Below are 24,572 nucleotides of genomic sequence, written 5' to 3' on the forward strand. Positions count from 1 at the left end.
TGTGCTGACCATGTGTGGTGTGGTCGTGTGCTGACCATGTGCGGTGTGGTCGTGTGCTGACCATGTGCGGTGTGGTCGTGTGCTGACCATGTGCGGTGTGGTCGTGTGCTGACCATGCTCGGTGTGGTCTTGTGCTGACCATGCTTGGTGTGGTCTTGTGCTGACCACGCGCGGTGTGTTCGTGTGCTGACCATGCGCGATGTGGTTGTGTGCTGACCATGCTCGGTGTGGTCGTGTGCTGACCATGCGCGTTCTGTTCGTGTGCTGACCATGTGCGGTGTGGTCTTGTGCTGACCACGCGCGGTGTGTTCGTGTGCTGACCATGCGCGATGTGGTTGTGTGCTGACCATGCTCGGTGTGGTCGTGTGCTGACCATGCGCGTTCTGTTCGTGTGCTGACCATGCGCGGTGTGTTCGTGTGCTGACCATGCGCGGTGTGGTCGTGTGCTGACCATGCGCGTTCTGTTCGTGTGCTGACCATGCGCGGTGCGGTCGTGTGCTGACCATGTGCGGTGTGTTCGTGTGCTGACCATGTGCGGTGTGGTCGTGTGCTGACCATGTGCGGTGTGTTCGTGTGCTGACCATGTGCGGTGTGGTCGTGTGCTGACCATGCGCGGTGTGGTCATGTGCTGACCATGTGCGGTGTGGTCGTGTGCTGACCATGTGCGGTGTGGTCGTGTGCTGACCATGCGCGGTGTGGTCGTGTGCTGACCATGCGCGGTATGGTCTTGTGCTGACCATGCGCGGTGTGGTCGTGTGCTGACCATGCGCGGTGTGGTCGTGTGCTGACCATGCGCGGTGTGGTCGTGTGCTGACCATGCGCGGTGTGGTCGTGTGCTGACCATGTGCGGTGTGGTCGTGTGCTGACCATGTGCGGTGTGTTCGTGTGCTGACCATGTGCGGTGTGGTCGTGTGCTGACCATGTGCGGTGTGGTCGTGTGCTGACCATGTGCGGTGTGGTCGTGTGCTGACCATGTGCGGTGTGGTCGTGTGCTGACCATGCGCGGTGTGGTCGTGTGCTGACCATGCTCGGTGTGGTCTTGTGCTGACCATGCTCGGTGTGTTCGTGTGCTGACCATGCTTGGTGTGGTCTTGTGCTGACCACGCGCGGTGTGTTCGTGTGCTGACCATGCGCGATGTGGTTGTGTGCTGACCATGTGCGGTGTGGTCGTGTGCTGACCATGTGCGGTGTGGTCGTGTGCTGACCATGCTCAGTGTGGTCGTGTGCTGACCATGCTTGGTGTGGTCGTGTGCTGACCATGCGCGTTCTGTTCGTGTGCTGACCATGCGCGATGTGGTTGTGTGCTGACCATGTGCGGTGTGGTCGTGTGCTGACCATGCTCAGTGTGGTCTTGTGCTGACCATGCGTGGTGTGTTCGTGTGCTGACCACGCGCGGTGTGTTCGTGTGCTGACCACGCGCGGTGTGTTCGTGTGCTGACCATGCGCGGTGTGGTCGTGTGCTGACCATGCGCGTTCTGTTCGTGTGCTGACCATGCGCGGTGTGGTCGTGTTCTGACCATGTGCGGTGTGTTCGTGTGCTGACCATGTGCGGTGTGGTCGTGTGCTGACCATGCTCGGTGTGGTCGTGTGCTGACCATGTTCGGTGTGTTCGTGTGCTGACCATGTTCGGTGTGTTCGTGTGCTGACCATGTGCGGTGTGTTCGTGTGCTGACCATGTGCGGTGTGGTCGTGTGCTGACCATGCACGGTGTGGTCTTGTGCTGACCATGCTCGGTGTGGTCGTGTGCTGACCATGCGCGGTGTGGTCTTGTGCTGACCATGCTCGGTGTGGTCGTGTGCTGACCATGCTCGGTGTGGTCGTGTGCTGACCATGCGCGTTCTGTTCGTGTGCTAACCATGCGCGTTCTGTTCGTGTGCTGACCATGCGCGGTGTGTTCGTGTGCTGACCATGTGCGGTGTGGTCGTGTGCTGACCATGCGCGTTCTGTTCGTGTGCTGACCATGCGCGGTGTGGTCGTGTGCTGACCATGTGCGGTGTGGTCGTGTGCTGACCATGTGCGGTGTGTTCGTGTGCTGACCATGTGCGGTGTGGTCGTGTGCTGACCATGTGCGGTGTGGTCGTGTGCTGACCATGTGCGGTGTGGTCGTGTGCTGACCATGCGCGGTGTGGTCGTGTGCTGACCATGTGCGGTGTGTTCGTGTGCTGACCATGTGCGGTGTGTTCGTGTGCTGACTATGCGCGGTGTGGTCGTGTGCTGACCATGCGCGGTGTAGTTGTGTGCTGACCATGCGCGGTGTGGTCGTGTGCTGACCATGTGCGGTGTGGTCGTGTGCTGACCATGCGTGGTGTGGTCGTGTGCTGACCATGTGCGGTGTGGTCGTGTGCTGACCATGCGCGGTGTGGTCGTGTGCTGACCATGTGCGGTGTGGTCGTGTGCTGACCATGCGCGGTATGGTCTTGTGCTGACCATGCGCGGTGTGGTCGTGTGCTGACCATGCGCGGTGTGGTCGTGTGCTGACCATGTGCGGTGTGGTCGTGTGCTGACCATGTGCGGTGTGGTCGTGTGCTGACCATGTGCGGTGTGTTCGTGTGCTGACTATGCGCGGTGTGGTCGTGTGCTGACCATGCGCGGTGTAGTCGTGTGCTGACCATGCGCGGTTTGGTCGTGTGCTGACCATGTGCGGTGTGGTCGTGTGCTGACCATGTGCGGTGTGTTCGTGTGCTGACCATGTGCGGTGTGGTCGTGTGCTGACCATGTGCGGTGTGGTGTTGTGCTGACCATGCGCGGTATGGTCTTGTGCTGACCATGCGCGGTGTGGTCTTGTGCTGACCATGCGCGGTGTAGTCGTGTGCTGACCATGCGCGGTATGGTCTTGTGCTGACCATGTGCGGTGTGTTCGTGTGCTGACCATGTGCGGTGTGGTCGTGTGCTGACCATGTGCGGTGTGGTCGTGTGCTGACCATGTGCGGTTGTGGTCGTGTGCTGACCATGTGTGGTGTGGTCTTGTGCTGACCATGCTCGGTGTGGTCGTGTGCTGACCATGCGCGGTGTGGTCCTGCCAACGACATCTTGTAATCTTGTATTATATTATATAATATATTGCTTTTCTCAAAAAATGTGACACTGAGCCACATATGGTGAAATTAGGGCAGGTGACCAAAAGCTTGGTCAAAGAGGTAGGTTTTAAGGAGCATCTTAAAGGAGGAAAGAGAGGTAGAGAGGCACAGCGGTTTAGGCAGTGAGTTCCAGAGCTTGGGGCCTCGGCAACAGAAGACAAGCCACCAATGGTTGAGTGATTATAATCAGGGATGCTCAAGAGGGCAGAATTAGAGGAGCGCAGACATGGTGGGGCTGGGGGCGGGGCGGGTTGTGGGGCTGGAGGAGATAACAGAGATAGGGAGGGGTTAGCTATGGAAGGAATTGTAAACAAGGATGAGAATCTTGAAATCGAGATGTTGCTTAACTGGGATCCAATGTCGGTCAGCGAGCACAGGGGTGATGGGTGAGCGGGACTTGGTGCGAGTTAGGACACGGGCTGCTGAGTTTTGACTGAGCTCAAGATTATGTCGGGTTGAATGTGAAGGCCAGCCAGGACTGTGTCGGAATAGTCAAGTCTATAGGTAACCGAGGAATGAATGAGGATTTCAGCAGAGAATGAGCTGAGGCAAGGGCGGAGACCGCCGATGTTATGGAGGTGGAAATAGGCGGTCTTGGTTATGCTGGGGATATGTGGTCGGAGCATTCTGGGAAGATCATCTTCCATTTTCATAGAATGAAAAAGCGCAGGAGGCCATTCGGCCCATCATGCCTGTGCTGGCTCTATGGTAGAGCTATCCAGTTTATTCCACTCCCCTGCTCTTTCCCCATAACTCTGCAAATATTGTCCCTTTAGTATTTATCCAATTCACTTTTGAAAGTTACTATTGAATCTGCTTCCACCACCCTATCAGGCAGTGCATTCCAGATTGCAACAACTCGCTGCTTATAAAATGTTTCCTCATGTCGCCTCTGCTTCTTTTGCCAATCACCTGAACTCTGTGTCCTCATGTTACCAAACCTTCTGCCACTGGAAAGTGTTGCGCCTTATTTAGTCTATTAAAACTCTTCATGATTTTGAACACTCTATCAAATCTCCTCTATACCTTTTCTGCTCCAAGGAGAATAACCGCAGCTTCTCCAGTATCTCCACATAACTGAAGTCCCTCATCCTTGGTACCATTCTAGTAAATCTCTTCTGCACCCTCTCTAAGGCATAGACATCCTTCTGAAAGTGTGGTGCCCACAATTGAACACAATGTGTCAGCTGAGGCCTAACCAGTGTTTTATAAAGGTTTAGCATAACCAAACATCAAATGCTGATATTTCTGTGATGGAGTTTAGACGGACGAGGTTTATCCAGTCAGTTGGATGTGAGCTGAAACATGTGCACTTGGAGCGGAGAGCCAGGGACACACTGTGTAACCGGGCACAGTCACTCTGCACAGCCCAAACATCACAAGTTTTCCACTTGGCCCAAAAGGAATATATTAAGTGCAACAATCCATTTGATTTGACTTTAAATAGTTTTGTTTATAAATGTAATCATGCTTCTCTAATTTTATTTATTAACTCAGATTCACGGCCTCATTTTATTTCTTCCTCTGAGCCCCTCAACTTCATCTGGCAGCATAATGTTGGCGAGTGGTGATTGATTGCCCTGGGAACCAACAGGAAGAGAGCTCAGAGGCCGGAGGGCCCAGGGAGCAGCGTGTTCTACAACCAATCGCAGTGCTTGAGGGGTGGATCCTGAGTCGGCCTGTCAGGTGAGTCAGTGTGAACCCCTGTTAAACAATTCCCTTGAGAAGGTGATGGTGAGCCGCCTTCTTGAACCGCTGTAGTCCGCGTGGTGAAGGTATTTTCACAGTGCTGTTAGTGAGGGAGTTCCAGGATTTTGACTCAGCGACGATAAAGGAACAGCGACATATTCCCATCAGGATGGTGTCTTGGTGGCTTGGAAGGGAACGTGGAGGTGGTGATGTTCCCATGTGCCTGCTGCCTGTGTCCTTCTAGCTGGTAGAGGTTGTGGGTTTGGCAGCTGCTGGGAGTTGCTGCAGTGCATCTTGTAGATGGTACACACTGCAGCCACGGTGCGCTGGTGGTGGCGGGAGTGAATGTTTAAGGTGGTGGATGGGGTGTCAATGAAGCGGGCTGCTTTGTCCTGGATGTTGAGCTTCTGAGTGTTGCAGCTGCACTCTTCCAGGCAAATGGAGAGTATTCCATCACACTCCTGACTTGTGCCTTGTCGATGGTGGAAAGGCTTTGGGGAGTCAGGAGTTAAGACACTCGCTGCAGATTACCCAGTCTCTGACCTGCTCTTGTAGCCACAGTATTTATGTGGCAGGTCCGTAAGGAGATAAGACACAAGAAATAAGAGCAGGAGTAGGCCATTCAGCCCCTCGAGCCTGCTCCGCCAGTCAATAAGATCCTCTGCCTCAACTCCACTTTCCTGCACTGTCCCCATATCCCTTGATTCCTTTTAATATTCAAAAATCTATCAATCTCTGTCTTGAATATACTCAACGACTGAGCCGCCACAGACCTCTAGAATAGAGAATTCCAAAGATTCACCACCCTCTGAGTGAAGACATTTCTTCTCATCGCGGTCCTAAATGGCCGACCCCTTATTCTGAGACTGTGACCCCTGGTTCTAGACTCCCCAGCCAGGGGGGAAACATCATCCTTGTATCTACCCTGTCAAGTCCTGTAAGAATTGTGTATGTTTCAATGAGATCGCATCTCATCTGAACTCTAGAAAATATAGGCCTAGTCTACTCAATCTCTCCTCAGAGGACAATCCCCCTATCCCAGGAATCAGTCTGGTGAACCTTTGTTGAACTCTCTCTGTGGCAAGTATATCCTTCCTTAGGTAAGGAGACCAAAACTGTACACAATACTCTCGGTGTGGTCTCACCGTGGCTCTATATAATTACAGCAAGACATCTTTGCTCTTATGCTCAAATCCCCGTGTAATAAAGGCCAACATATCATTTCCTTTCTTAATTGCTTACTGTACCTACATGTTAACTTTCAGTGATTTGTATGCAAGGACACCCGATCACCAACATTTCCCAATCTCTCACAATTTAAAAAAATACTCCGTTTTTCTATTTTTCCTACTAAAGTGGATAACCTCACATTTCTCCACATTATATTCCACTTGCCATGTTCTTTCCCACTCACGTAGCCTGTCTATATCCCCTTGAAGCCTCTTTGCAGCCTCCTCACAACTACATTCCCACCTAGCTTGTGTCATCAGCAAACTTGGATATATTACATTTGGTCCCCTCATCCCAATCATTGATATATATTGTGAATAGCTGAGGCCCCAAGCATTGATCCTTGCGGCACCCCACTAGTTACAGCCTGCTAACCTGAAAATACTTTTTAATTTGGACCCCAACTCCTGAAACTCTTTCAGCAGAACCTCATTCCTAGTTCTACCTATGTCGTTGGCTCCTACATGGACCACGACAACGGATCCTCCCCTTCCCACTCCAAGTTCTTCTGCAGCCGTGAGGAGATTCTTTAACCCCGGCACCAGGCAGGCAACACAACCGTCAAAAATCCCGGTCGCGTCTGCAGAGAACAGTATCTATCCCTCTGACTATACTGTCCCCTGCCACAACTACATTCCTTTTCAAAGTGTCCAGGTAACTCTCCCCCTTCTGGATACCCTGCAATATCTGCACCTCAGACTCCAGCTCAACAACTCTGAGCTGAAACTCCTCAAGATGCAGGTACTTCCTGCAAAGGTGTTTGTTTGGGATATCACAATGCTCTCACAAACTCCCACATGCTGCAATTGTGGCACACCACCTGCACTGTCAGCCTTGTATCACCTTGTTCTATTTAATTAAATGTAATTACATTTGTATTTAAGTAACTTAGTTTACAGTTTAGTTCTTTGACTTCTTACTTGATCTGCATTTAGTAATGGATAATGACATTAAATATCTACCTGTAACACAAAACACTACAAACAGTGTGGGCAAAAAACTGCAACTCCTTCCCCCTCTTCTCCCAATTGCCACTCTTTCCAAGTTCCCAAATAAACCATTCTGTTTAAGTGCACTCCGTTTAAGACCGCTCTGTGCAGACCACTCAAGGAGTGGTGAGGGAGTCCACAACATGGGGAAATAACCTTCAAATCAGAGCTAGGCCGTTCAGGGTGATGTCAGGAAGCACTTCCTCACACAAATGCTGAGAGGCTGTTTCTCTTGGCTCAGAGTCTAGAACTAGGGGGTCACAGTTTCAGGCTAAGGCCCAGAGATGACCGAGATGAGGAGAAATTTCTTCATTCAGAGGGTAGTGAATCTTTGGAATTCTCTGCCCTAGATGCTCAGTCATTGAGTATATTCAGGGCTGAGATCGATAGATTTTTGGACACTAAAGAAATCAAGGGAAAAGGGGATAGGGCGGGAAAGTGGAGCTGAAATACAAGATCAGACTTGATCTTATTGAATGGCGGAGCAGGCTCGAGGGATCGCATGGCCCACTCCTGCTCCTATTTCATATCCTCTTATATTCTTCAAGGATAGTGGAAATCCAGAACTCTGTTCCCAATAAAACTGAGGCTGGGAGATAATTGAAAATTACAAAACTGAGATTGATGGATTCTCCTTAGGCAAGGGTATTAAGGGCGATGGAACCAAGGCAGGTAGACGGAGTTGAAATACTGATCAGCCATGATTTAATTGAATGGCGGAACAGGCTCAAGGGGCCGAATGGCCTTTTCCTGTTCCTATGTTCCTACAGTGATGACATTTGTAAACTCCTTTTACAGGGGATTAGGTGGTGAGGATATGCAGACGGGATTAAACCTGGGTCTGTCCTGTTAATGTGACTCAGTCACACTGGGCGTTACCTTTACCCACTGAGCCATTGGGAGGAGGGATCAGTGACCCTGCTGGAAAATGCACGTATGAGGCCTCGGGTGAGGACAGTAGAATAGCCTGTCGACACTCACTGTAGAGGTTCACACATGGAGATTGGGCACATGGGTCACATATTAGAGAGAAACTGGTGAGTGTAGAACTGAACCCAGCCAGAGTCAGCACCTTCAGGGGAGGAGAGGGAGGGGAACCAGTGAGTGCAGAACTGAACCCAGCCAGAGTCAGCACCTTTAGGGGAGGAGAGGGAGGGGATTCAGTGAGTGTAGAACCGAACCCAGCCAGAGTCAGCACCTTCAGGGGTAGAGTGAAGAGAAGGGTAAAATAGTAGCAATTTGTGCAATGTGCCTTGTTCTCTCCCTGGATCTTAAACTACTGAACTCACTCTTCCTCTAAAACTTCAGCTTGGTGGCCCTCAGTCCCAACTCCTTCATTTACCTCCTCTTCTCTCCTCCTCTTTCCCCCTTGCTTGTGTTCCACACTCTGGGCCCTGGGCCTTCCCCGGGGATTCTCTGTATGAACAGGGCGGGATGTGTGTTGAGACAGGATGTCCCAGCTCTCCACCTTTAAAGGGACAAGGAGAGGACCAGCTGGGCTGAATGGCCCTGTTTATGACATCACTGCAGTGTCTAGCAACCAACCTCCCTGAGCTCTGCTCATTATGGGTTGGCAGTGTTTGATGGGACAGTGTAGAGGGAGCTTTACTCTGTATTTAACCCATGCTGTACCTGACTGCAGAGTGCTTCAGGCAGACAATATGATCTCAGAATACCCCATTCCCCAGCACTGACATCTGTCACCTCGATGTGAACATCATTTAACACAAAGATAAGAAAAACGCATCAGTTCCTCCCCCGGACACAGATCCGGAGGGACAGTGAGTGTCCCAAACATTGTTGTACAGTGTGCTCGATAGTTCCTCCCTGGGTCTGAGCCTTTTGGTGATGATTTGAATTTGATGTCCTCGAGTTACTGACTCTCCAACTGGTGGAAATAGTTTTTCCTCATTTACCTGATCAAACTTTGAACACCTCCCTCAGATCTCCAATTACCCTTTGTTCTAATGAAAAGAGCCCCAGTTTTTCCAATCCCCCCTGATAACTAAAGCCTCTCTTCCCTGATATCGTCTCAGTGAATCTCTCTGCACCCTCTCCATGGCCTCCACATCCTTCCTGGTGTAAGATCCCCAAAACCTGACACAATATTCGAACTGCAGTCCAACCAATGATTTGTACAGGTTTACATGACCTTTGCCCTTTTGTACTCCACAGCCCTATTTATAAAACCTAGGATCCCATGTGTTTTTTAACCACTTTATCAACTTGTCCTCCTACTTTTAAAGATTTGTGTATCTGAACCCCTTGTAGGTTTTAGAGATAACATAAGAACATAAGAATTAGGAACAGGAGTAGGCCATCTAGCCCCTCGAGCCTGCTCTGCTATTCAATAAGATCATGACTGATCTGGCCGTGGACTCAGCTCCACTTACCCGCCCTCTCCCCGTAACCCTTAATTCCCTTATTGGTTAAAAATCTATCTATCTGTGACTTGAATACATTCAATGAGCTAGCCTCAACTGCTTCCTTGGGCAGAGAATTCCACAGATTCACAACCCTCTGGGAGAAGAAATTCCTTTTCAACTCGGTTTTAAATTGGCTTCCCCGTATTTTGAGGCTGTGCCCCCTAGTTCTAGTCTTCCCGACCAGTGGAAACAACCTCTCTGCCTTTAACATAACATGGCTAAAATACATCTCATGGGATTAAGGGTAATATATTATCTTGGATTGATGATTGGTTAATGGACAGAAAACAGAGTAGGAATAAACGATACTTTTTCATAGAATCATAAAAATGTACAGCACGGAAGGAGGCCATTTCGGCCCATCGTGTCCGCGCCAGCCGACAAAGACCTTTGCTTAAAAAGGGAGAAAGGGATAGACCAAGTAATTACAGGCCAGTCAGCTAACCTCAGTGGTGGGAAAAGTATTGCAAAAAATCCTGACGGAAAGAATAAATCTTAATTTGGAAAGACATGGATTAATCAAGGACAGTCAGCATGGATTTGTTAAGGGAAGATCGTGCCTGACTAACTTGATTGAATTTTTCAAGGAGGTAACCAGGAGGGTCGATGAGATCAGTGCATATATTGTCGTGCACATGAATTTTAGCAAATCTTTTGATCAGGTCCCACATGGCAGACTGGTTACGAAAGTAAAAGCCCATGGGATCCAAGGTAAAGAGGCAAGTTGGATCCAAAATTGGCTCAGAGGAAGGAAGCAAAGGGTAATGGTTGATGGGTGTTTTTGTGACTGGAAGGCTGTATCCAGTGAGATTCTGCAGGGCTCAGTGCAGGGTCCCTTGCTTTTTATGGTATGTATCAATGACTTAGACTTGAATGTTGGGGATATGATTAAGAAGTTTGCAGATGACACTAAAATAGGCTGTGTAGTTGATAATTAAGAAAGCTGCAGAACAGTGACAAATGGAATTCAATCCAGAGAAGTGCGAGGTAATGCATTTGGGGAGGTCTAACAAGACAAAGGAATACACATTAACTGGTACGGCATTGAAAGATGTAGAGGAACAAATGGACCTTGGAGTGCAGGTTCACAGATCCCTGAAGGTAGCAGGCCAGGTAGATAAGGTGATTAAGAAGGCATGTGGAATACTTACCTTTATCAGTCGAGGCCTGGAATACAAGAGGCAAGGACGTATGCTTGAACTGCATAAAACACTGGTTAGGCTGCAGCTGGAGTACTGTGTGCAGTTCTGGTCACCATATTACAGGAAAGGGTGCAGAGGAGATTTACCAGATTGTTGCCTGGTCTGTAGAACTTTGGCTATGAGGAAAGATTGGATAGTCTAGGTCTGTTTTCTTTGGGACAGAGCAGGCTGAGGGGAGACCTGATTGAGGTGTATAAGATTATGAGGGGCCTGGATAGAGTGGATAGAAAGGACCTGTGTTCCTTGGCAGAGGGTTCAACAACCAGAGGGCCAGATTTAAAGTAATTGCATGGAAGTATTGAGGGGAAATTTATTTACCCAAAGGGTGGTGGGAGTCTGGAAACATAAAAAATAGGTGCAGGAGTAGGCCATTCGGCCCTTCGAGCCTGCACCAGCATGCAATAAGATCATGGCTGATCATTCACCTCAGTACCCCTTTCCTGCTTTCTCTCCATACCCCTTGATCCCTTTAGCCATAAGGGCCATATCAAACTCCTTCTTGAATATATCTAACAAACTGACATCAACAACTCTATGCGGTAGAGAATTCCACAAGTTCACAATTCTCTGAGTGAAGAAGTTTTTCCTCATCTTGGTCCTAAATGGCTTACCCCTTAGTCTTACTCTGTGACCCCTGATTCTAGACTTCCCCAACATTGGGAACTTTCTTCCTGCATCTAACGGTCAGAATTTTATATGTTTCTATAAGATCCCCTCTCATTCTTCTAAACTACAGTGAATACGGGCCCAGTCGATCCAGTCTCTTCTCATATGTCAGTCCTGCCATCCCGGGAATCAGTCTGGTGAATCTTCGCTGCACTCCCTCAATAGCAAGAACGTACTTCCTCAGATTAGGAGACCAAAACTGAACACAATATTCTAGGTGTGGCCTCACCAAGGCTCTGTACAACTGCAGTAAGACCTCCCTGCTCCTATACTCAAATCCCCTAGCTATGAAGGCCAACATGCCATTTGCCTTCTTCACCGCCTGCTGTACCTGCATGCCAACGTAGGTACCATGACACCCATGACTGATGTACCATGACACCCAGGTCTCGTTGCACCTCCCCTTTCCCTAATCTGCCCGCCATTCAGATAATAATCTGCCTTCATGTTTTTGCCACCAAAGTGGATAACCTCACATTTATCCACATTATACTGCATCTGCCATGCATTTGCACACTCACCTAACCTGTCCAAGTCACCCTGCAGCCTCTTAGCATCCTCCTCACAGCTCACACAGCCACCCAGCTTAGTGTCATCTGCAAACTTGGAGATATTACACTCAATTCCTTCATCTAAATCATTGATGTATATTTTAAATAGCTGGGATTCCAGCACTGAGCCCTATGGTACCCCACTAATCACAGCCTGCCATTCTGAAAAGGACCCAATTATCCCGACTCTCTGCTTGCTGTCTGCCAACCAGTTCTCTATCCACGTCAATACATTACCCCCAATATCATGTGCTTTAATTTTGCACACCAATCTCTTGTGTTGGACCTTGTTAAAAGCTTTTTGAAAGTCCAAATACACCACATCCACTGGTTCTCCCTTGTCCACTCTACTAGTTACATCCTCAAAAAATTATAGAAGATTTGTCAAGCATGATTTCCTTTCATAAATCCATGCTGACTTGGACTGATCCTGTCAATCCTTTCCAAATGCGCTGCTATTTCATCTTTAATAATTGATTCCAGCATTTTCCCCACTACCGATGTCAGGCTAACCGGTCTATAATTCCCCGTTTTCTCTCTCCCTCCTTTTTTAAAAAGTGGTGTTACATTAGCTACCCTCCAATCCATAGGAACTGATCCAGAGTCGACAGACTGTTAGAAAATGATCACCAATGCATCCACTATTTCTAAGGCCACTTCTTTAAGTACTCTGGGCTGCAGACTATCAGGCTGTGGGGATTTATCAGCCTTCAATCCCATTAATTTCCCTAACACAATTTCCTGACTAATAATAATTTCCTTCAGTTCCTCCTTCTCGCTAGATCCTCGGTCCCCTAGTATTTTCGGAAGGTTATTCGAGTCTTCCTTCGTGAAGACAGAACCAAAGTATTTGTTCAATTGGTCCACCATTTCTTTGTTCCCCATTATAAATTCACCTGATTCTGACTGCAAGGGACCTACATTTGTCTTCACTAATCTCTTTCTCTTCACATATCTATAGAAGCTTTTGCAGTCAGTTTTTATGTTCTCAGCAAGCTTCCTCTTATACTCTATTTTCCCCCTCCGAATTAAACACTTTGTCCTCCTCTGCTGGATTCTAAATTTCTCTCAGTCCTCAGGTTTGCTGCTTTTTCTGGCCAATTCATATGCCTCTTCCTTGGACTTAACACTGTCCCTAATTTCCCTTGTTAGCCACGGTTGAGCCACCTTCCCCGTTTTATTTTTACTCCAGAAAGGGATATACAATTGTTGAAGTTCATCCATGTGATCTTTAAATGTTTGCCATTGCCTATCCACCACCAACCCTTTAAGTATCATTTGCCAGTCTATTCTAGCCAATTCACGTCTCATACCACCGATGTTACAAGGCATTAGCTAGAATCTAACACCCCTTTCCTTTTCTGCTTCTCTACTGCTTTTACATTTTTACCATTTAATGTACTTTTCCTCACACATTTTGGGACAAAGAAATATCACCTCACATTTATCTCGGTTACATTTCATCTGACATCTACCCACCCTATTTACTAACCTGTGTATTCATACTGAAACTACTTACAGTCATTTCACAGTTGGCCATCGTCCCTTTTTTGGTCTCCTCTGGAGATTTTGATCGTGTGCCCCATATATCCAAGCCCAGATCATTTCTCTATATTGAGCAGAGCAATGGTCCCAATACTGACCCTGGGGACACCACTGTTTACATTCCTCCACTCTGAAAAACCTCCATTAACCACTACTCTCTGTTTTCTGCCCTTTACCCAACATCCTTTCCACGCTGCCCCACTCCCTTTAATACCGTGATTTGATCAACAAGCCTCCTGTCCGGCACCTTATCAAACACCCTTTGACAATCCATCTATACAACATCCTCTGCATTTCCTTTCTCACTGCACTGTGTTATTTCCTCAAATAATCCCTGCTGTCTGTCCTGCACTAATCCATTTCACTACCAAATGTTGCAATGTTTGCTCCACCCCACAGGGTTTTTATTGTTGAAAGCCACAACAGAAAGGTCCACAAAGCGGTGACTCGTCAGGGAGCGTCTGCAAATGAAGCAGAAACATGGAGTGGTCAGGGAGCATCTGTAAATGAAGGAGAAATGGTGACAAACCGGTCTGTAAATGAAGGCGAATTGTGATTGGTCAGGGAGCATCTGTCATTGAGGGAGAAATGGTGAATGGTCAGGGAGTGTCTGTAAATGAAGGAGAATTGGTGATTGGTCAGGGAGCATCTGTAAATGAAGGAGAATTGGTGACAGACCAGGGAGGGTCTGTAAATGAAGGAGAAATGGAGACTGTTTCCCTCTCTCTCTCTTGTCCCCTGTCATATGCAATGTGTGTGGAGGATTTTTATGAAATCGGATCAAAAAAGATAAATTATGCAGAAAATAACTGATTTCACATCTTATGTGATATAGTTATATTACGGGATGGTTCAAAGGAACTTCTTTGTCCATATTTGTAAAGCAACAAAGAGTGGGCGGGGCTTCAGGGTCCCAGTGACCGGGAGAGAAAATCATTGACTCATTGATTTTGTTCTCACTCTGCACACAGTGGCTTTCTCAGCATCTCTCCTGAAGGCGCTGGTAAATGCTGGGGAGACAGTTTACAGCCCATAGAATTGTAACAGATGGGCCCAGATTTAGATCCCCTTGTTCTCAGAGCTGCTTAAGTCCCACTCCAGAGACTTGAGCACAAAAATCCAGGCTGGCACTCCAGTGCAGCACTGCACTGTCAGAGGTGTCGTCTCTTGTGATGCGACGTTAAACCGAGGACCCGACTGCAACTAGAGTAGATTTAAAAGATCCCATGGCACTATATCGAAGAAGAGCAGGGGAGTTACCTCAAAGTCCTGGCCAATATATATCCCTCAATCAACATCACTAAAATACGTTATCTGTTCATTGCTGTTTGTGGGAGCTTTCTGTGCACAAATTAATTGGCTCATTTCCTACTTTAAAATCGGAAATACAACACCTGCCCTTTCACCTCCTCCCTTCCCACCGTCCAGGGCCACAGACACTCCTTCCAGGTGAAACAACGATTTATTGTACTACTTTGAATTTAGTATACTGTATTCGCTGCTCGTGATGCAGTGTCTTCGACATTGGAGAGACCAAATGCAGATTGGGTGATCGCATCGCGGAATACCTTCGTTCAGTCGCAAGCATGACTCTGAGTTTCTGATCGCTTGTTACTGAAATTCTCCGGACCACTCCCACTCTGACCTCGGCCTCCTCCACTGTTCTAATAAAGCTCGAGGCACAGAATTTCATCTTCCGGACTCAACATTGAGTTCCACAATTTCACCATAACCACTGCTCCCATTGTTTAGTACAGCAGCTGTTGGTAATGATCTCCTATTTCCATTTACACCTCCTCCAGACCCATCTTTTGTTTCTTGTCCCATCACCATCTCCTTTTGTCTTGCTCCATCATCCCTTTTGTCATTTAATCACTCCTGTCTTTCCTCCCCTTTCCCTGCCTCTGCACTTATTTAAAACTTATATTCAAGACTGAGATAGATAGATTTTTGGAGTCTCGAGGAATCAAGAGATAGGGAGATGGGGCGGGAAAGTGGAGTTGAGGTTGATGATCAGCCATGATCTTATTGAATGGCGGAGCAGGCTCGAGGGGCCGGAGGGCCGACCCCTGCTCCTATTTTCCAGTTCTGATGAAAGGAAAGTGACCTGATACCTTAACTCTGTTTCTATCTCTACAGATGTTGCCTGAGTATTTCCATTATTTTCTGTTATATTTCAGGTTACCAGTGAGTGTAGAACTGAAACCTGCCAGAGTCAGCACCTTCAGGGGAGGAGAGGGAGGGGAACTAGTGAGTGTAGCACTGAAACCTGCCAGAGTCAGCACCTTCAGGGGAGGAGAGAGAGGGGAACCAGTGAGTGTCGAACTGAAACCTGCCAGAGTCAACACCTTCAGGGGAGGAGAGGAAGGGGAACCAGTGAGTGTAGAACTGAAACCTGCCAGAGTCAGCACCTTCAGGGGAGGAGAGGAAGGGGAACTAGTGAGTGTAGAACTGAACCCAGCCAGAGTCAGCACCTTCAGGGAAGGAGAGAGAGGGGAACCAGTGAGTGTCGAACTGAAACTTGCCAGAGTCAGCACCTTCAGGGAAGGAGAGGGAGGGGAACCAGTGAGTGTCGAACTGAAACCTGCCAGAGTCAGCACCTTCAGGGGAGGAGAGGAAGGAGAACCAGTGAGTGTAGAACTGAAACCTGCCAGAGTCAGCACCTTCAGGGGAGGAGAGGAAGGAGAACCAGTGAGTGTAGAACTGAAACCTGCCAGAGTCAGCACCTTCAGGGGAGGAGAGGAAGGGGAACCAGTGAGAGTAGAACTACACCCAACCAGAGTCAGCACTTTCCGGGGAGGAGAGGGAGGGGAACCAGTGAGTGTAAAACTGCACCCAGCCAGAGTTGGTGGTGAAAACTGGGAGCGGAGGACAAACTGTCTTGAGACGTGCGATGTGTTTGGCTTTCAGCACAGGGAGGAGGGAGAGTGCGGAACGGGGATTTGCAGCTTTGGGGAAACAAGAGAGGAAAGAATGTTCCATAGAAACTAGAATTGTCTGTTCTGTACTTAGTGATGAGTTCTGTAATCTCCTTTTACAGAGTATTAGAAGGGGAGATTTTCAGACAGGAAACAAAAACCAAACATCACATCAAGATCTGACAGAGTCACTTGATTCCTCCGGACCTGAATATCATCGGCCTTTGAATATGGCAGGAGAATTATTTGCTTGTTCTGTCTTTAGGAAAAGATTTCACAAATCGGCGTGACTAGAGAAGCACCGAGACACACACACCCGCGTGAGTGTTTCAGTGCACTGACTGTGGAAAGAGCTTTAACCAGTTACACAACCTGAAAAAACATCGCACCATTCACAGCACGGAGAAACCATTACATGTGTTGTGTGTGTGGACGAGGCTTCAACTGATCATCCAACCATGGAGAGTCACAAGGATACCTGCAACACGGAGAAACCGTGGAAATGTGGGGACTGTGGAAAGGGATTCAGTTACCCGTCTGAGCTGGAAACTCATCGACGCAGTCACACCGGGGAGAGACCGTTCACCTGCCCCATGTGTGGGAAGGGATTCACTCGGTCATCCCATCTGCTGACACACCAGCGTGTTCACACTGGGGAGAGGCCGTTCATCTGCTCTGACTGTGGGAAGCATTTCACTCAGTCATCCAACCTGCTGACACACCAACAAGTTCACACTGGGGTGAGCCCATTCACTTGCTCCATGTGTGGAAAGGGATTCCCTTCATCATCAACCCTGCTGACACACCAGCGAGTTCACACTGGGGAGAGGCCATTCACCTGCTCTGTCTGTGGGAAGCGATTCACTCAGTCATCCAGCCTGCTGACACACAAGCGAGTTCACACTGGGGAGAGGTCTTTCACCTGCTCTGGGTGTGGGAAGGGATTCGCTCAGTCATCCAACCTTCTAAAGCACCAACGTATTCACACTGGGAAGAGGCCTTTCACCTGTTCTGAGTGTGGGAAGGGATTCACTCAGTTATCCCACCTGCTGACAAACCAGGGAGCTCACACTACAGAGAGACAGTTCACCTGTGAGTGTGGGAAGGGAATCAATTTGTCATGCAGCCTGCTAACGCACCAGCGAGTTCACACTGGGGAGAGACCATTCACCTGTTCTTGGGAAGGGATTCGCTCAGTCATCCAGTCTGTTGAAACACCACCGAGTTCACACTGGGGAGAGGCCATTCACCTGTTTGGAGTGTGGGAAGGGATTTACTAGTTCATCCAACCTTCTAACGCACCAGCGTATTCACACTGGGGAGAGACCGTTCACCTGCTCTGAGTGTGGGAAGGGATTCATTAGTTCATTTAACCTTCTATCGCACCAGCAAGTTCACAACACGGAGAGCCCATTCACCTGCTCTGAGTGTGGGAAGGGATTCACTCATTCATCCATCCTGCTGACACACCAGCAAGTTCACAAGTGACTGCAGGGGTGGGAGTCTACTATTATTGCTGCTGTTAATCACATCCCGGCTGAACCATGTTCATTCTGACAGTTGGGGTTTGTTTCTGCTGATGTTAATAACCCCTGTAACTGGGCTGCTGTTTAATATTTTGATATTTCAAATAACAGTGTCGATATTTAATGTTCCAAGATAAGAGGAGACTAATTGATGTCCTGTTACTGACTGCTCCATTTTGGGCCTTTTCTCCTTTCTAATTCTAGATTATTTCAGTTCTCAAATCTGTTCGTTACTCTCAGACAAGTCCCAGCTCCCCCTACCTTCCAGAGTGCCTCTCCTTGCCTTGGTATCCAGGGAGGGTCTCGGTAACATGCCCGGGATCACTAAACACAAAACACAGTTTGTTAATCACGTTCAGCTACTGGACTTAGCATGTACCCCACAGCATCTCTCACCTTCGATGTGTGAATAAATCATCATGCCTGCAAACCTCGTCTTGAATTTAAATCCACTCAGCAAATGTATTTAACAAAATATGAACAAGTAAATACATCATGGTCCAATAATCCAACTCCTTATTGACAGCAGGAAGTCTGTTGTCTAACTCCTCAAGTGAACAAAAGAAAGAGCCCAAATGTAAGAGCCCCTCGAATCCTTTAATACCTTTCAAATTGTGACCAGTTCTTTCTTATTGTAGAATTCTCCGTCCCTGTGGGAGTCAATATCGGTCAAAAACTGCTGATTGGAAACTTCTAAAAAAAAATTATCTTTTTCAGAGTTTTAAGCTGACCCATTACTTCTCTGAGAATCTCCAAGGAGACTCTTTGATTTGAACACATCTCTCTTTTATATCCACCATTAGAGTTACGGGGAATTCGAATACATGACCACTCAAATTTAAAAGAGCCCATCAGTCACATACAGACTGAACCAATCACACAGTTCGGTGTCAGTATGAACTATTTCTCTCACCAGCCTGTAAATGAAACCTGTAATACTGAGGCTAAAATTCCCCCTCCGTGTGCCGGGGGTGCAGGCAGTGCTGGGCAGAAGGAGCAGCAAACTGGCTTCAGAGCTGACTTTTCCCTTTCCCGGTGTTTTGCGATGAGCATATGGTGGGGCCCAGTGAGCTTTCACTGCTCCTGACAGGGTAGACGGAGAAAGAATGTTTCCCCTCATGGGGGAATCCAGAACTAGGGAGCATAGTTTCAGAATAAAGGGTCACCCAATTAAAACAGAAATTAGGAGGAATTTCTTCTCTTAGAGGGTCGTGAATCTTTGGAATTCTCTACCCCAGAGAGCTGTGGAGGATGGGTCTTTGAACATATTTAAGGTGGTGATACAGATTTTTGGAGGAGAATGGAGTCAAGGGCTTGGGGAACGGGCAGGGAAGTGGAGTTGAGACCAAGATCAGATCAGCCATGATTTTATTGAATGGCGGAGCAGGCTCGAGGGGCCAAATGGCCTACTTCTATTTCTTATATTCTCCAGGATATTTCCAAGCATGTTCTCACTGCCCCTGGAATTCTAACACATTGACCCCTGGGTGTGAGGCCAGCATCTGTGCCATTAAACACTGGAGTGAAGCTGAGTCCTGCAGGCACACAGTCACTAGGAGCAGTTTCTAACGGTCTAGAGTGACCTTTTTGGGTGATTAGTCCCACTTTTGGGCTGGTTGTGGTTTCTTCCCGCTTCCCATTCCCTTGGATTGCATTTTTATTTGTTCCCTCTGGTTTGGTTTCACTTTCATTGCTGGACCCACCACTCAAAGCACTTCGATCTGCCCCTGGGAATGAGCAGATTCCTCTCTCATTTCCCACACTGCACCGTCTCGCCTCCTCTTTCCCCCTTAGTTGTGTTCCACACTCTGGGCCCTGGCCCTTCCCCGGGGATTCTCAGTATGAATAGGAGGATGTGTGTTGAGACAGGATGTCCCAGCTCTCCTTCTCTTTCCCCCTTGGTTGTGTTGCACACTCTGGGCCCTGGCCCTTCCCCGGGGATTCTCAGTATGAACAGGGGGATGTGTGTTGAGACAGGATGTCCCAGCTCTCCACCTTTAAAGGGACAAGGAGAGGACCCGCTGGGCTGAATGGCCCTGCTTTATGACATCACTGCAGTGCCTAGCAACCAACCTCCCGGAGCCGGAGCCGGAGCCGGAGCCGCAGGTTGTTGTTCGGGGCCTGAGGCCCACAGCGGGTGTGTGTGAAGCGGATAATGCGGAATGTTGTCTCTTGGACGGGCGGGGGCGGGGCCTGGGCCCGCACTCGGTGTGTGTGAAGCCCGCGGCCCCCCCGGGGTTTATTAACCCGCTCCCTCCCTCCGCCCATCTCTCACCTGCTGCCTCAGATACAGCCGCCCCACCGCGCATGCTCAGCTCACATTGCCCGGGTGATTGACAGCAGATCCGGACCAATAGAAAGAGCGGGGGCGGGGCTGGAGGATCGAGCGGGCAGTTGGTCCTCCAACCAATCGGAGTGTGCGAGAGGCGGGGTTGAGCCTGGTTGTGGGCGGGGCCGAGCACGGGTGTTGCCGCCGATGACCAGACTGACGGACCTGGGCGGCGCCACAAGATGTTCCCCCGGGATCACAACAGCGTTTCACCACCCCCCGGCCGCGGGCCCTCAATAAGCTGCTAACCTGCCCAATGATTCAGGCCTGAACAGCAGAGGCTGCGGGATCCTTGTCCCATCCGTCAATCACATCATCCTGCTGAAGGAAAGTTCCAGAACAAACCGCCTCAAACTGCCCGCCCAGCACCACGTGGGCTCGTCCTGACTGACGGGAGCTCGGACCAATAGGAAGAGCCCCGGCGGAGATGGGCGGAGCGAGCTGGCGGCGGGTCCTCCAATCAATGCCGGCGCAGCAAGGGGGCGGGGCCTGGTGTCCAGCTCAGGTGTGCGGGGGCCGATTGTGACGCGGTCCCCAGGTGAGAGCAGCTGAGTGAGCCCAGAGCTGGGACTGGAATCTGGGAGAGGGGCCACAGTGAGCACAGAGCTGGGGCTGGAATCTGGGAGAGGGACCACAGTGAGCACAGAGCTGGGGCTGGAATCTGGGAGAGGGGCCACAGTGAGCCCAGAGCTGGGACTGGAATCTGGGAGAGGGGCCACAGTGAGCACAGAGCTGGGGCTGGAATCTGGGAGAGGGACCACAGTGAGCACAGAGCTGGGACTGGAATCTGGGAGAGGGGCCACAGTGAGCACAGAGCTGGGGCTGGAATCTGGGAGAGGGGCCACAGTGAGCCCAGAGCTGGGACTGGAATCTGGGAGAGGGACCACAGTGAGCACAGAGCTGGGGCTGGAATCTGGGAGAGGGGCCACAGTGAGCACAGAGCTGGGGCTGGAATCTGGGAGAGGGACCGCAGTGAGCACAGAGCTGGGACTGGAATCTGGGAGAGGGGCCACAGTGAGCACAGAGCTGGGGCTGGAATCTGGGAGAGGGACCACAGTGAGCACAGAGCTGGGACTGGAATCTGGGAGAGGGGCCACAGTGAGCACAGAGCTGGGGCTGGAATCTGGGAGAGGGGCCACAGTGAGCACAGAGCTGGGGCTGGAATCTGGGAGAGGGACCACAGTGAGCACAGAGCTGGGGCTGGAATCTGGGAGAGGGGTCACAATGAGCAGCTTTTCGAAGGGCCAAAGGGATAGCAGCTTCACCATACGAGCTTATTTAAATACTAATTGTATGCAGTTTCAGAGGCAGCCTCGGTCACTCTGCAAAAACTGTTCCATAATGGCTCGGAATTTGCGGCCAGTGGCGAAGCGAAGACTTTCACCCCCAGCCCCGAAGTAAGCTTTGCACAAAAATGTGGCGATCTCTGTGTCAAGAAGTTTGGGTTTTCTGACATGTAATTCAAATCAAGAGAGTACAGTGGGAATCTCCTAGCGCGAGCTGCTGCAATGTCAACAAGCTGTCTAAACATCCAATCTAAATGCAGAATTTTCACAGGCCGTGAACAAGGAGGTGGCTAAGCTCTTCAAATTCTAACTTAAAAAATGTTAGAGCAAAACAAAGATTGTGGCTTGCACATGGGGAAATGACAAATCTGAAATAAAGGTGAACTAACTTTTTTTTAAAGTTACTTAACAATTTTATTTTTTTATTAAAATGGATAAATTTGACACTGCCCAACCTTTTTCTTTCTTAAGCAGTCAGCACGCTGTTAAAATCCCAGTTATACCTAACTTTTAATGGAGAATTTAACAGCGGTATTTCTGCGGAAGAGCAGTAGTTTTCATCAGTTTCCCAGAGTCGAGAGAATTCCATGATTGCCAACTCTGCGCTGGGGGGAACATCACATCCTGTGAGGGAGCAGTGAATGACAGACCACAACTTTAGTATTTACGCATTATGTTGCAGATGCGCTAAATCCTGAATTACCGTCAGTTTCAAAGGTAGAATGACAGCGAAATGACAACCAATACCACAGGTAATCTGGATATTATCACATTGCTGTTTGTGGGAGCTTGCTGTGAGCACAAATTGTATGTCATATTTCCTACATTTCTAAACTTAATTGGCTGTAAAGCACTTTGGGACATCCTGTGGTCATGAAACGTGCTCTTTTTCTTTCTTAACGCTGATTGATTTGACGTTATCGCGCTCACCAGGTGGCACGTCAATCGATTCAACAAACTAACAAAGATACATAAGTTTGGTGCGTAACTTTATTAGTCCAAAGTCCATCACTAAGGCTGACTCGGTCGCACCACTACTCACCAATCCCATCTGGAACAGTCTAGCCCAAGGATGTAGTTCAACATTAGATCCTACTTCACACCATTCATGATTCCCAAGGCCCAGGATTGCCTTTTCTGTCTCGATATTTGTCTGTATCATTTGCACTATGTGTTTCTGGGGTATCTTAATTCACTCAATTATGAGCTTTAAAGTCATCGACAGGGGAGGTGTATAGTGTCCCAGATGCGGAATGGCTCGAATGGCTTCATCCTCCAGAGGCTGTCTTATCTACAGACTAGTGGCATTATGATGATGTACCAGTACCAATGTTTTAGCACCGATAGGCATGTTCCTCAGTGAAATCAAGCAAAAATGATGTTTTAGCATGGGGCTTCGGGTTGAACCCACAATCATATATGTGGCAGCAGTAGCCACACAAAACTGTCCTTTTCCTTTATACATGGTATTAGTTTGGTCTTCGCCCCATTTAATTATTCCAATCTGGCATTTTGATGATTCTTTGTTGAGGGTGAACCCACAAGCTGGAACAGTGTGTTGATGCACTTCGTCACAACTACAAACCCATGTTATCCCTTTCAGAGTACACCACTGCATATCTGGTGCTATCCAAGTTCCTCCCTTCTTAATCAGATATCTTGGATACTCCTCATACTGTTTATGGATCAGACCTAGCTGAGTCTACCAACATTGCAACCGATTCTACCCTATACACCTTCCAATGTGTCGTTTCATTTCCATTTTTCCTTAACAAAGACAAGACCGATCCCACTAGTCTAATATCTTCATTTCTTTCCCGTTCCCTGGGGGCCAAAGACCCCATTCTCATTTTCTGCATAACATCATAGTTTATGTCTTGGTTCCTTTAAAGCATTTGTTCTTCTTGAATAAACAAAGGGGTTTGACTACCCTCTATGTTGCCCAGTCCATTCTGTACCACATTCATCACAAAGGTCACACAGAAGCTACACACGATAGATAGAAACATAGAAAATAGGTGCAAGAGTAGGCCATTCCGTCCTTCTAGCCTGCACCACCATTCAATATGATCATGGCTGATCATGCAACTTCAGTGCCACTTTCCTGCTTTCTCTCCACATCCCTTAATCCCTTTAGCTGTAAGGGCCACATCTAACTCCCTTTTGAATATATCTAACGAACTGGCCTCAACAACTTTTTGTGGCAGTGAATTCCACAGGTTCATAATTCTCTGAGTGAAGAAGTTTCTCATCTCGGTCCTAAATGGCTTACCCCTTACCCTTGGTTCTGGCCTTCCGCAACTTCGGGAACATTCTTCCTGCATCTAACCTGTCCAATCCCATCAGAATTTTATATGTTTCTATGAGATCCCTTCTCATTCTTCTAAATTCCAGTGAACATAAGCCTACTCAATCCAGTTTTTCCTCATATGTCAGTCCTGCCATCCCGGGAATCAGTCTGGTGAACCTTCGCTGCATTCGCTCAATAGCAAGAATGTCCTTCCTCAGATTAGGAGACCAAAACTGCACACAATATTCCAGGTGTGGCCTCACGAGGGCCCTGTGCAACTGCAGTAAGACCTGCCTGCTCCTATACTCAAATTCTCTCGCTATGAAGGCCAACATGCCATTTGCCTTCTTCACCGCCTGCTGTACCTGCATGCCAACTTTCAATGACTGATGTACCATGACACCCAGGTCTCATTGCACCTCCTCTTTTCCTAATCTGTCACCATTTAGATATTATTCTGCCTTCCTGTTTTTGCCACCAAAGTGGATAACCTCATATTTATCTACATTATACTGCATTTGCCATGCATTTTCCCACTCAGCTAACCTGTCCAAGTCACCCTGCAACCTCTTAGCATCCTCCTCGCAGCTCACACTGCCACCCAGCTTAGTGTCATCTGCAAATTTGGAGGTATTACATTCAATTCCTTCGTCTAAATCATTAATGTATATTGTAAGTAGCTGGGGTCCCAGCACGGAACCTTGTGGTACCCTACTAGTCACTGCCTGTCATTCTGAAAAGGACCCGTTTAGTCCTACACTTTGCTTCCTGTCTGCCAATCAGTTCTCTATCCACATCAATACATTACCCCCAATACCATGTGCTTTAATTTTGCACACTAATCTCTT

General features: G+C 48.6%; 2 protein-coding genes across 5 annotated transcripts in view; one reads left to right on the forward strand and one right to left on the reverse strand.

Moving 5' to 3' along the window:
* LOC139273516 (zinc finger protein 214-like) overlaps positions 1-20,485 on the reverse strand; it is a 46,139-nt gene extending 25,654 nt beyond the window's left edge. For 2 of the 4 annotated variants that reach the window (XM_070890429.1, XM_070890430.1), the window contains exons 1-2: positions 20,398-20,485; positions 18,081-18,143 (exon numbers count right to left, since the gene is read on the reverse strand). The gene's annotated coding sequence lies outside the window, so the exon portion shown is untranslated. Of the gene's footprint in view, positions 1-18,080; positions 18,144-20,094; positions 20,141-20,397 lie in introns of those variants that run through there. The other 2 variants (XM_070890428.1, XM_070890431.1) reach the window with 1 other exon arrangement.
* The window catches only part of LOC139274101 (zinc finger protein 420-like), a 506,104-nt gene that overhangs the window by 450,758 nt on the left and 30,774 nt on the right, over positions 1-24,572 (forward strand). Inside the window, exons 5-9 of the mRNA XM_070891146.1 lie at positions 4,575-4,763; positions 16,416-17,572; positions 17,658-17,765; positions 20,559-20,686; positions 21,448-21,545. Of these exons, the coding sequence (XP_070747247.1) occupies positions 16,752-17,572; positions 17,658-17,765; positions 20,559-20,686; positions 21,448-21,545 (1,155 nt within the window). The 5' untranslated portion in view covers positions 4,575-4,763; positions 16,416-16,751. The remainder of the gene's footprint in view (positions 1-4,574; positions 4,764-16,415; positions 17,573-17,657; positions 17,766-20,558; positions 20,687-21,447; positions 21,546-24,572) is intronic.

This window comes from Pristiophorus japonicus, chromosome 9 (assembly GCF_044704955.1).
Source record: "Pristiophorus japonicus isolate sPriJap1 chromosome 9, sPriJap1.hap1, whole genome shotgun sequence".
NCBI classification, from domain to species: Eukaryota; Metazoa; Chordata; class Chondrichthyes; family Pristiophoridae; genus Pristiophorus; species Pristiophorus japonicus.